This window comes from Ranitomeya imitator, chromosome 5, assembly GCF_032444005.1.
Source record: "Ranitomeya imitator isolate aRanImi1 chromosome 5, aRanImi1.pri, whole genome shotgun sequence".
Classification (NCBI taxonomy): Eukaryota; Metazoa; Chordata; class Amphibia; order Anura; family Dendrobatidae; genus Ranitomeya; species Ranitomeya imitator.
This window is the reverse complement of record NC_091286.1, coordinates 442,371,096-442,384,725: the sequence shown is the minus strand read 5'-3', so window position 1 is coordinate 442,384,725 and position 13,630 is coordinate 442,371,096. Positions and strand designations below refer to the sequence as shown.

At 42.1% G+C, this 13,630-nt stretch overlaps 1 protein-coding gene across 2 annotated transcripts in view; it reads left to right on the top strand.

The window, feature by feature from the left end:
• The window catches only part of LOC138638126 (probable cation-transporting ATPase 13A4), a 355,111-nt gene that overhangs the window by 71,096 nt on the left and 270,385 nt on the right, over positions 1 to 13,630 (top strand). For both annotated transcript variants that reach the window (XM_069727157.1, XM_069727156.1), the window contains exons 4-5: positions 9,699 to 9,769; positions 10,406 to 10,486. In XM_069727157.1, coding sequence (XP_069583258.1) covers positions 9,699 to 9,769; positions 10,406 to 10,486 — 152 coding nt within the window. The remainder of the gene's footprint in view (positions 1 to 9,698; positions 9,770 to 10,405; positions 10,487 to 13,630) is intronic.

Sequence of the window (13,630 nt, the reverse complement as noted above, 5' to 3'; positions counted from 1 at the left end):
CAGCGCCTGGGCTGATGAGTGCAAATGTCCCTAAATTATTTGCTGATAACATGCTGCATTCATTTTTCCTTCAACTTTGACCAAGTTTCCTGTGCCTTTGTAGCTCACACACCCTCAAAACATCAGCGATCCACCTCCGTGCTTTACAGTAGGAATGGTGTTCAATTCATCAAAAGACTTGTTGATCTCTCTCCAAATGTAATGTTTTTGGTTGTGGCCAAAAAGTTAAATTTTGGTTTCATAACTCCAAATTACCCTGTTCCAGAACTTTTAAGGCTTGTCTCTGTGCTTTTTTGCGTATTGTAGGCAAGATACTTTGTGGCATTTATGCAGTAATGGCTTTCTTCTGGCGACTCGACCATGCAACCCATTTTTCTTCAAGTGCCTCCTTATTGTGCATCTTGAAAAATCCAGCTGATGTTATTTGTGGGTGTTTCTTTGCATCCCAAACAATTTTCCTGGCAGTTGTGGATGACATTTTTGCTGGTCTACCTGACCGTGGTTTTTGTTTTTACAGAGCCACTGATTTTCCATTTGTTAATCACAGTTTGAACGCTGCTGACTGGCATTATCAATTCCTTGGATATCTTTTTGTATTCCTTTCTTATTTTATACAGTCAGTCATGGTCTTGATGGAAGTTCTTGGCTAGTGCTTCAGGGGTTAATGCCGTCGGCCTCTCTCTCTGACGGTGGAAGGGTTTTAAATAGCTTATTTTGGGCTCTGTCCGTTGTCAGTGATACTTTTGACCTTGGCTGAGTTCCTGATCCCTGTGTATCTGAGAATACCCACAGACAAGACCAGATTGGGCAGCAGGACTTTCAGTCAAAATGTTTATAACCTAGCGTAAATGTCACCAGATTGACCAATTCCAGAACCTCATAGGGGCCGATAAGTTTCAGACCCAAATTCACTGATGGCACCTTAAGTTTAATATATCTGGAGAACAGCCAAACCCTATCGACCACTTTAACAACAGTAACTGACGAACGTCTTCAATCAGCTTTCCATTTTTGACAAACTTAAGCAACCTCAATGTTCATTTGAACCTGCTTCCAAACATCCCGAAGCTTCTGTTTGGAGAGCTCCATCTCAAAACAGTAAGAACTTATCTTGGAAAACTCAACACAATGAGGACCAATATCAAAATTTCAGAAAAATGTCTAAGTTCCAGTGGATTTATTGATCTGACTGTTAAAAGCGAACTCTTCAACTGAATCTAGAGAAATGTAAGGAGTGGACCATCTGGCTTGTCTAGGAGTTAAGTGTTTAACTGATTCAATGTAAGCCAAATTTTTATTGTCTGTGACCATAATGATTTGATAAACTGCCCCTTCCAAAATATACCTACATTCCCCAAAAACTAACTTTACAGTGAGTTATTCACGATTCTCGACATTATAATTTATTTCAGAAGATGAAAATTTATTAGAGAAAGATGCACATGGCTGCAAATTAGACAGAGTTTTGGGTTCCTGAGATAAAATGGCACCTACACCTACCTCTGAAGCATCCACCTCTACAATGAATGGTTCCTGCAGATTGAGATGGATTGGAACAAGAGCAGAGAGTGTTTCAATGTTTCAAAAGCCCCGATAGAATCTGGTGACCAAACCTCGAGGTTTGCCCCCATACGTGTGAGGTCAGTAAGAGGTTTATTAATTTAAAAAAAAACCCTTATCACATTTCCTATAATATTTGGGGAATTCTAGAAAATCTTGCAATGCTTTTAGGTCATTATGTTGAACCAAGTCTATATATCTTGCACCTTCCCAGGATGCATGTTAGTACCATCAGCTGATTAAATGTATCCCAGAAATGAAATCTCCTGAACAGAGAATCTACATTTCTCATTTTTTACAAAGAGTTTTCCTTCAATCTTTGTATAACAACGTGTGCATGTTCCTGATGAGAGTCCAAATCTGGCGAGAAAATTAAAATGTCACTAAGGTACATAATAAATCTCCCAATACGATCTGAATAAAACATCATTCATAAAATGTTGAAGCACTGGAGATGTCTTGGTTTACCCAAAGGGCATGATAAGATTTTCAAATAGACGCTCTGATGTAAAAAAAGCCCCATAATTTTCCACTCTACATCTTTCAGTATGCCTATCAACTTGTAAGCCTCTCTCAGATCAAATTTAGAAATCCATTTAGCCCCAGTAAAGGCCCCTTCACATTTAGCGACGCTGCAGCGATACCGACAACGATCCGGATCGCTGCAGCGTCGCTGTTTGGTCGCTGGAGAGCTGTCACACAGACCGCTCTCCAGCGACCAACGATGCCGGTAACCAGGGTAAACATCGGGTAACTAAGCGCAGGGCCGCGCTTAGTAACCCGATGTTTACCCTGGTTACCATGCTAAAAGTAAAAAAAAACAAACACTAGATACTTACCTACAGCGGTCTGTCCTCCAGCGCTGCGCTCTGCTTCTCTGCACTCCTCCTGTACTGGCTGGGAGCCGGAAAGCAGAGCGGTGACGTCACCGCTCTGCTTTCCGGCTCACAGCCAGTACAGGAGGAGTGCAGAGCACAGCGCTGGAGGACAGACAGCGGTAGGTAAGTATGTAGTGTTTGTTTTTTTTTACTTTTAGCATGGTAACCAGGGTAAACATCGGGTTACTAAGCGCGGCCCTGCGCTTAGTTACCCGATGTTTACCCTGGTTACCAGTGAAGACATCGCTGGATCGGTGTCAGACACGCCGATCCAGCGATGTCTCCAGGGAGTCCAGCGACGAAATAAAGTTCTGGACTTTATTCAGCGACCAACGATCTCCCAGCAGGGGCCTGATCGTTGGTCGCTGTCACACATAACGATTTCATTAACGATATCGTTGCTACGTCACAAATAGCAACGATATCGTTAACAATATCGTTATGTGTGAAGGTACCTTAAGATGATTATAGAGGTTTTGAGATCAGTAGAAGTGGATATGCACAATTGTGGTTAAAAACTTAAATACCCCGGCAGCATTTTTGCTTTCTTGGCCTTTTTTCAGAGAATATGAATGATAACACCAAAATGTTTTCTCCACTCATGCTTAGTGGTTGGGTGAAGCCATTTATTGTCAAACTACTGTGTTTCTATTTTTAAATCATAATCACATCCCAAAACATCCAAATGATTCTGATCACCTGAAGACAAGGGTTGAAGGTAAAGAAAAGCATACAACTAAGGTTACTGTCACACTAGCAGTATTTGGTCAGTATTTTACATCAGTATTTGCAAGCCAAAACCAGGAGTGGGTGATAAATACAGAAGTGGTACATATGTTTCTATTATACTTTTCCTCTATTTGTTCCACTCCTGGTTTTGGCTTACAAATACTGATGTAAAATACTGACCAAATACTGCTAGTGTGACGGCAGCCTCACTCTCCCTGAACACCCTAAACTGTTTTTTTCTTTCCCGAAAACTTATCAGGGAGGTAAATTACTGTTTAGGGGAAGACCTACTGAACATTATAGGTGGGTAACATTGTCTCCACTGGAAGAGGGGGCTATGGAGAGTTTTCATAAGGCTAGCCACCTGTCCCTGCAATTGAGACTGTGAAGATTCAAAACTGTGGTGCTTTTTCAGCTAGATTTTGAATCACTAGAGACACGAGAGACAGATTTGCTACATGATCAACAAGCATGTGAATGGGATCCATGCTGGCGAGGAAAAAGATAATATAGGGTCAGTTATAATGTGATGCTGAGTCACTGCTCACAGAGAAACCATGAGACATGGTAGTTAGGAAGTTCAAAGTCAGATACCAATAGGGCTTGTGGTACAGAAGAGAAAGACAAAGGCGTGGTAATTTGGTAGTCTGGGTTCAAAAGCCAGAAGGGTACATCAATACTGCCTTTTGTCAGTATAATTTTGGAGGATTTTTAGTCCTTTTTGTGTCAGTGAGTTTTTGATGTTTAGAGGTAGGACTGGCAAGTGTAAGGACCCATGATGTGGGTTGCCAGCTTACGTATTGTGGCCATAATATTAAACCCCAAGGGTGGTTTTCACTTTAATGACCGGGCCAATTTTTACAATTCTGACCACTGTCCCTCTATGAGGTTATAACTCTGGAACGCTTCAATGGATCCTGATGATGCTGACATTGCTTTCTCATGACATATATTGTACTTCATGATAGTGGTAAAATTTCTTCGATAAGACTTGCATTTCTTTGTGAAAAAAATGGAAACTTGGCGAAAATTTTGAAAATTTTGCAATTTTCCAACTTTGAATTTTTTATGCCCTTAAATCACAGAGATATGTCACACAAAATACTTAATAAGTAACTTTTCCCACATGTCTACTTTACATCTGAACAATTTTGGAACCAAAATTTTTTTTGTTAGGGAGTTATAAGGGTTAAAAGTTGACCAGCAATTTCTCATTTTTACAACACCATTTTTTTAGGGACCACATCTCATTTGAAGTCATTTTGAGAGGTCTATATGATAGAAAATAACCAAGTGTGACACCATTCTAAACACTGCACCCCTCAAAGTGATTAAAACCACATTCAAGAAGTTTATTAACCCTTCAGGTGTTTCACAGGAATTTTTGGAATGTTTAAATAAATATGAACATTTAACTTTTTTTCACACAAAATTAAATTCAGCTCCAATTTGTTTTATTTTACCGAGGGTAACGGGAGAAAATGGACCCCAAAAGTTGTTGTACCATTTGTCCTGAGTACGCCGATACCCCATATGTGTGGGTAAACCACTGTTTGGGCGCATGGCAGAGCTCGGAAGGGAAGGAGCGCTATTTGGTTTTTCAATGCAAAATTGACTGGAATTGAGATGGGACACCATGTTGCATTTGGAGAGCCCTGATGTGCCTAAACATTGAAACCCCCCACAAGTGACACCATTTTGAAAAAGTAGACCCCCTAAGGAACTTATCTAGATGTGTGGTGAGCACTTTTACCCACCAAGTGCTTGACAGAAGTTTATAATGCAGAGCCGTAAAAATAAAAAATCATATTTTTTCACAAAAATGATCTTTTGCCCCCAATTATTTATTTTCCCAAGGGTAAGAGAAGAAATTGGACTCCAAAAGTTGTTGTGCAATTTGTCCTGAATACGCTGATACCCCATATGTGGGGGTAAACCACTGCTTGGGCGCATGACAGAGCTCAGAAGGGAAGGAGCGCCGTTTGTCTTTTCAATGCAAAATTGACTGGAATTGAGATGGGGCGCCATGTTGCGTTTGGAGAGACACTGATGTGCCTAATATTGAAACCCCCCAAAAGTGACACTTATCTAGATGTGTTGTGAGAACTTTGAACCCCCAAGTGTTTCACTACAATTTATAACGCAGAGCTGTGAAAATAAAAATCATTTTTTTCCACAAAAATGTTTTTTTAGCCCCTCAAATTTTTATTTTCCCAAGGGTAACAAAAGAAATTGGACCCCAAAAGTTGTTGTCCAATTTTTCCTGAGTACGCTGATACCCCATATGTTGGGGTAAACCTCTGTTTGGGCGCACGGAAGAGCTCGGAAAGGAAGGAGCACTGTTTTACTTTTTCAATGCAGAATTGGCTGGAATTGAGATCGGACTCCATGTCACGTTTGGAAAGCCCTTGATGTGCCTAAACAGTGAAAACCCCCAATTCTAACTGAAACCCTAACCCTAGCCCCAACCCTCACCCTAGCTCCAACCCTAACCCTAACACTAGCCCCAAACATAGCCCTAACCCTTACCCTAGCCCTAACCCTAGCCCTAACCCTAGCCCTAACCCTAACCCTTGCCCTAACCCTAACCCTAGCCCTAACCCTAGCCCTAACCCTAATGGGAAAATGGAAATAAATAAATTTTTTCAATATTATTATTTTTCTCTAACTAAGGGGGTGATGAAGGGGGGTTTGATTTACTTTTTATAGCATTTTCTTAGCAGACCTTTATGATTGGCAGCCGTCACAGACTAAAAGACGCTTTTTATTGCAAAAAATAGTTTTTGCGTCTCCACATTTTGAGAGCTATAATTTTTCTATATTTTTGTCCACAGAGTTATGTGAGGTCTTGTTTTTTGCGGGACGAGTTGACGTTTTTTATTGGTAACATTTTCAGGGATGTGACATTTTTTGATCACTTTTTATTCCGATTTTTATGAGGCTGAATTACCAAAAAAAGACTATTTATAAATTACTTTTTTGGGGGGACGTTTATACCGTTCCACGTTTGGTAAAATTGATAAAGCAGTTTTATTGTTCGGGTCAATACGATTACAGCGATACCTCATTTATATCTTTTTTTAAGTTTTGGCACTTTTATACGATATAAACCATTTTAGAGAAAAAATAATTATTTTTGCATCACTTTTTTCTGAGGACTATAAATTTTTTAGTTTTTCGCTGATAGTGCTGTGTCGTGGCTTGTTTTTTGCGGGACAAGATGACGTTTTCAGCGGTACCATGGTTATTTATATCCGTCTTTTTGATCGCGTGTTATTCCACTTTTTGTTTGGCGGTATGATAATAAAGCAATGTTTTTTGCCATTTTTATTTTTTTACTGTGTTCACTGAAGGGATTAACTAGTAGGACAGTTTTATAGGTGGGGTCGTTACGGATGCGGCGATACTAAATATGTGTACTTTTATTGTTTTTTTATTATTTAGATAAAGAAATGTATTTGTAGGAACAATATATATATTTTTTTCTTTATTTAGGAATTATTATTTTTTTTTTACACATGTGAATATATATTTTATTACTTTATAACATTGCCCCAGGGGGGCATCATGTTATAGGGTCAGATCGCTGATCTGACACTTTGCAGAGCACTGTGTCAGATCAGCGATCTGACATGCAGAGCTGCAGGCTTACCAACGCTTGCTCTGAGCAGGCGCTGGTAAGCCATCTCCCTGCAGGACCCAGATGTAGCCCCGCGGCCATTTTGGATCCGGGGCCTGCAGGGAGGAGACGCTCGGTACAAGGTGAGCACATCGCCTTGTGCAGAGGTTCTCAGGGAAGCATGCAGGGAGCCCCCTCCCTGCGCGATGCTTCCCTGTACCGCCGGAGTGCTGTGATCATCTTTGCTCGCAGTGTTCCGGGGGTTAATGTGCCAGGAGCAGTCCGTGAGCACTCCTGACACTTAGTGCTGGATGTCAGCTGCGATAGTAAGCTGACACCCGGCGGTGATCGGCCACACTCCCCCTGTGAGTGCAGCCGATCGCATATGATGTACCATCCAATCGGTGGTCATACGGGCCCACCGCACCTTGACGGGATAGTACGTCATATGGGATTAAGTGGTTATCCAATACCATGCATATTTTGATATGTTTTTGCGCACTTTATCTATTTTCAGGGTGCAGTTGGGCCTGTATGGCTCTGTAGGAGGCACAGGGCAGCCCGCCTGATCTAAAAGTATGGGCATTGGTAATAGGCTGTAACCCACTAGCAATAGGGCAGAACATTGAAAGAATTCTGAAATTTAATATAGATTGTGAATTTGTAAATTAAAGGAAAAAAATTAAAAAAAAATTACGACCAATTTTGTTTAAAATGAGTTTAGCATAAAAACCTAATGTATACTATAGGTCATTCTCTAGTTACATATTCCCTTTAATATAATAATATTCAGATTGTTTATCATTGTTTTTAAATGAAATGAAATCCTTCTTTGTAATAATTCACTATGATCCTTGAATAAATGGAAGAAAAAGACAATGGAGAAAAACACAAAATACATAATGCTATTTGGCTATACCTCACTGGGTATGTTATTAAATATTGCCGTTCAAATCATGTGGCAGGAACAAATTGTTTTAGGATAGCTAGCCAGAACTTTTCTTAAGAGATATTTCCAAAATTGAAAGTTAGCCCCTATGCTAATTATAGATTGCTGAGTGTTGAACTGCTGGGATTCCCAGACATTTGAAAAATGAGGCGTTGGATCCAGAATACAGATTTCTGTACAGCCCTGTATTTAGAGAAGAGACATGCAGAATTCTCCCTTCATTACCCACAGAAATACAACAAGCAGCTGAGGACATCACTCCATAGACAATGAATGGAGCAAAGATCAAGCATGGATACCTCTGCTCCATTCAAGACCGGGTTCTACAAAGCCCTGCTCTAAAAAATACATTCTCTGGATCGCTGGGGTTCCCAGGAGTTTGAACCCCAGCAATAAATGAGTTATTGCAAATAGTATGGATAGTGGGAAGCTTTTGATATGGGGAATACACTTTTACAAACCATCAGGATAAAAGATACCTACCGTATATACTCGAGTATAAGCCGACCCCAGCATAAGCCGACCCCCCTAATTTTGCCACAAAAAACTGGGAAAACTTATTGACTCGAGTATAAGCCTAGGGTGGAAAATGCAGCATTTACCGGTGAATTTCAAAAATAAAAATAGATCATTATTTCCCCATAGCTGTGCCATACAGTGCTCTGCACCGTTCATATTTCCCCATAGCTGTGCCATATACGGTGCTCTGCACCATTCATTGTGCCCCATAGATGTGCCATATACGGTGCTCTGCACCATTCACTGTGCCCCATAGATGTGCCATATACGGTGCTCTGCACCGTTCATTGTGCCATATACGGTGCTCTGCACCGTTCACTGTGCCCCATAGATGTGCCATATACGGTGCTCTGCACCGTTCATTGTGCCATATACGGTGCTCTGCACCGTTCACTGTGCCCCATAGATGTGCCATATACGGTGCTCTGCACCGTTCACTGTGCCCCATAGATGTGCCATATACGGTGCTCTGCACCGTTCATTGTGCCCCATAGCTGTGCCCCATATACAGTGCTCTGCACCGTTCATTGTGCCCCATAGATGTGCCATATACGGTGCTCTGCACCATTCACTGTGCCCCATAGATGTGCCATATACGGTGCTCTGCACCGTTCATTGTGCCCCAGAGCTGTGCCCATATACGGTGCTCTGCACCGTTCACTGTGCCCCATAGCTGTGCCATATACGGTGCTCTGCACCGTTCACTGTGCCCCATAGATGCTCCACATAAATCTCTGCCGCCGCCGCTGCTGCTGCTGCAATAAAAAAAAAAAACACATACTCACCTCCCTTGATTGCAGCTCCCGGCGTCTCGTTCCGGCGCCTCCATCTTCCTGGCGTCTCTGCTCTGACTGATCAGGCAGAGGGCGCCGCGCACACTATATGCGTCATCGCGCCCTCTGCCTGAACAGTCAGAGCGCAGACGCCGGGAAGATGGAGGCGCCGGCCGGGATGATGGAGCGACGCCCGGCGGCTGGAACGAGGAAGGTGAATATGCTATACTTACCTAGTCCTGGCGATCCTCGCGCTGTCCCTCTGCCTGGTCTTCGGTGCCGCAGCTTATTTCTCTATCAGCGGTCACCGGCACCGCTGATTAGAGGAATGAATAGGCGGCTCCACCCCTATGGGAGGTGGAGCCGCTTATTCATTTCTGTAATGAGCGGTCCCACGTGACTGCTGAAGAGGGGAAGAAGCTGCAGCACAGAAGACCGTGGGACGGCAGGGACAGCGCGAGGATCACTGGGACTAGGTAAGTATGCCTCAGCGCCCTCACCCCCTCACCCGCCGACCCTGCCACCCACCTTGACTCGAGTATAAGCCGAGAGGGGCACTTTCAGCCCAAAATTTTGGGCTGAAAATCTCGGCTTATACTCGAGTATATACGGTATATTAGCATTTTCTCCATTGTGTTGCATTGTAATATTATATACCTTTGTCATTACAGATTAGATGCATTTGGGTGCAGAAAATCAAGTATGTCTGGCTACATCAAGAGAAACGCTTCCAAAAAGCTGGGTATGTGGAAACAATAATGAATTCTAACAGGATTGACTTGATTTTCTATGATCAGATTTTATACATTGCAAACTACAGAAACATATTCAAGATATTTTCAATTTTTTCCTTGCTATTTAAATACAACATAAAAATAATGGTGTGTTTGATTATTTTTATCTACTAGGACTAGTGATAGATAGCTGTCAGTCCTTGGATATCATCTCTGTCACTCCCCTGTTTATCAGACAGATGCTTTAGAACAGTGAATTGTGGGCTCACTAGTCTAGGCAGCAAACTTACTGAGCTGTTTTCATCTCTCCTATACACTATAATGGAGGGAGCAGCATATGTGCAGACAAATTTCTCTGAACACAGAACATTGTGATAGAGATCCAACATCCATAGTCACGTTAATGTGCTAGAAAAAATGGATCTATTCATATATAGGTTTAAAATCTGTATATGTATTAGTTTATAGTTATTTGACACTGATACCAGTGCACACTAGCACCACTAAATGCTTCCTAAACTAGTCAAGAAAAATGTGATAAAGTATAGAAAAACTCTTTTCGATTGGTCTTTATTGTTCTCTTTTATACTCTTTAGAAGATCTCGCTTCCTATGAGGTTTACATTATTTTATTGTTCTTTTTAGGACTTTGGAAGATATTTACTCATGTTTGCAGATTCACTTAAGATTTGGAACAGGTTTAAGTAAAGAGGAACAAAACTTAAGGTATGAAGTTTGGTTCCAATACACTGATCCAATGAAACAGATATACCGTATTCAGTATGTGCCACGTGATCACTTTTTGCACTACCTGAGTTTCAATTTATGGCATAGTGCAACATTTACAGTGTAAAGTACACATCAGGTGCAATTGTTATAAGTTATGAAGGAGCACAATGCTGAATGTACATGGTGTACCACTGGCGAACACAGAGAGAATGGGTCCCCTGAGCAAGAACAATATATGGACCCTTGCAGACCACTAGCTGAACGTAATGCACAATTCCACCTGTTTTGGAAGTGGATATGGGCCCTCTTACCCTTGGCCAGCTATTAAGCACACAACTCTGAGTATAGACATTAAGGAATTAGCTGAGACAGTTTGGAAACTCCAATCATTCTCTAAAGATGCACAAACAGATAAACACTTACATGTGGTAGAAGTGTAGTGTAGTGGTTCATCTTCAGTGAGGCACGGAGACATAGCAGTACTCATGAAAGGAACAACACATAAAGCCCCCAATTCATAAACGCCTCATTAATTGGGACTTCTTTGATCATTTTTCCTGTCCATTTGTTGTATATTTTGTGATGATTTGTCCCCATTCAATACTCCTATTGCACCACTAGCATGTCCGATACAGTATTATATTCCATTTAGATGTCTGTTATTTCTTCTTTACATTCTTGACATGTGACTCTTTCCATGAGTAATCTCTAGTTTCTTTTGGAGGTAGGTGCATCCTCTGTCGGTGCTGGGCAGTTCTCCTGTAGAGAAGAGCTGTCTCATGTGGTTTGTTCTCTAAACTGTTTTTGCCGGCCAAGCGAAACCATACTAATGATAATCGTCAGCTTCAGGCAATTAAGATGGCACTCGAGGAATTGAGACATCTACTTTCTACAGTACATCCAATGGTTAAACACTCTGCAATCCATGTGGGCACTCTTCTTCACTCATTTTGACTTTGAGATGCACTTTTGTTCTGTGGTGAATAATGTCAAAGTGCACGCCCTGTCTCAATCTTTTGACATGATGGATTCCGTAGAAGAGTCAGAGCACATCATTGACTTGGCCAGGAGGGTGGAAGCAACCCCTGTCCTCATGAAAGACTTTTCTCTGGGTAAGACCTTTGTCCCTACTTCTAGGAGGAGGAAAATTCTGTACTGGAGACAAGAATCCAAGCTAGCCGGCCATGTGGGAATACGCAAATCTATTGGGATGATTGCCCGTCACTTCTGCTGGCCCTCATGGGCCAAGGACATTCAGGGATTTGTAACTGCTTGTTCACAGTACACCAGAAACAAGTCCCCTAGGAACAAGCCTGCTGGTCTCCTTCAGCCTATGCTATGAACTTCATCAAAGATCTTCCTCACTCTGAGTGTTACAATACCATCTGGGTCATGAAGGATTGGTTCTGTGAGATGGCTCACTTTATTCATATTGCCAGTCTTCCCTCTGTGCCCAAGCTTGCCATGCAGGTCTTCCAGCATATGTTTCGTCTACATGGTCTTCCTCTCCACATTATCTTTGATTGCGGAGTTCAGTTAATTTCAAAGTTTTGATGAGCTCTTTGCAAGTTGCTAAATGTTCAGCAGGATTTTTCATCTGCATACCATCCACAGACCAATGGCAAGTAGAACAGGTTAATTAGATTCTCCACAATTGCCTTAGATATTTTATCTCCACCTGTCAGGATGACTGAGTACAATACCTCTCACGGGTGGAGTTTTCCTACAACCATGTTGGGGAGTCATCCAAAGCATCTCAATTCTTCATGGAATACTACCAGCATCCTCAAGTGCCCTCTCCTATGTGTGCTTCCTCCAGGGTCCCAGCAGCTGATGCCTCATATGGCAATTTCCTCCAGATCTTGGGCAGATACACGCTCCTCTCCTTAAGGCCATGTCTTGAATAGGAAGAAAGTTTCAACATTTCATTATCATCCTGGAGATAAAGTCTGGCTGTCATCCAGGAATATTCACAGGTGCTTTCATACAAGTTCGACCACCCGGTATCTTGATCTATAAAAAAAATCTTTAAGCAACTTAATCCAGTGAAATAGCATCTTCAACTCCCTGTGAATCTATGGATCCCAAACTCCTTTCACGTCTCACTCCTGAAGCCAGTTGCCTTAAATCACTTCCCGAAGCCCTATGCTATTTCAACTACTGCTGTTCCTGAGGGTCTATCAAACATCTTTGAGGTTAAGGACATCCTGGATACTAAAAAGGTTCAGAGGAACACCTTCTCTTGTCACATTGGAAGGGTTTCAGACCAAAGGAGAGATACTGGGAACCTGCGAACAACATCCGTGTCCCCATCTTCTTGAAAAGATTTCTCCGTTGGGCTACCCAAGTAAGGGAGGAGCATAAGGAGGAGAACTGTCATGTCAAATATATCAAAGCTGCTCCTCCTCCTGTTTCCTGCCTGAGCTTAGGTTCCTGTCTGTCTCCAGCATTTAGTCAGTATATTTTCCTGTCTAGTCTTTCCTATTGCTGACCAGGCTTGTTTACTTTTTCTGTATGACCTCTTCATTCCTGAACCTGTCTTTGTATAGTGAACCCTTGCTGCGTGCCCCAACCTCTGACTATCTGACTACACCTCTGTCTCCCTCTCCTGTATTTTGCATAACTGCTCTGACCTGTGGGTCAGCTGCTGCAGGTCCAGGGACTGCCCTGAAGTTACACCTGGCGACTTCCTTCAGCCATAGTCATACCCTTCTATGGTAAACCTGGCTCAGGTTCAGATTTAAAAGTTTTTATACCACATTTATGTTGTAAACTGTGGAGACAATGGACAGGGGTCAGCGGGTGCCCTGGTCAACTAGCTGAAACCATATGGACTAGGGATCATCCCACTGAATTCCCTATCTCCTTTTACCATAGGGATAATGCTAGTCAGACAACACAGGTTGAGAGTAAAACAGAGTGTCAATACTTTATTGAACCACATAATGGACAAATAACACATAGAATAGCCCCAGCAAAACACCCAAGATGGTGCAAATTTCAGAGTCTAACCTTCCCTGACTCGCCGGGATAAGAGCAGCTTGTGACTTCAGAGCCTTCAGGGCTGACTACCCCACCTGTAGCATGCACAGAGAGGAGATAATGACATGCTTAGGAAGCTAATTCAAGGGAATGGAGCAC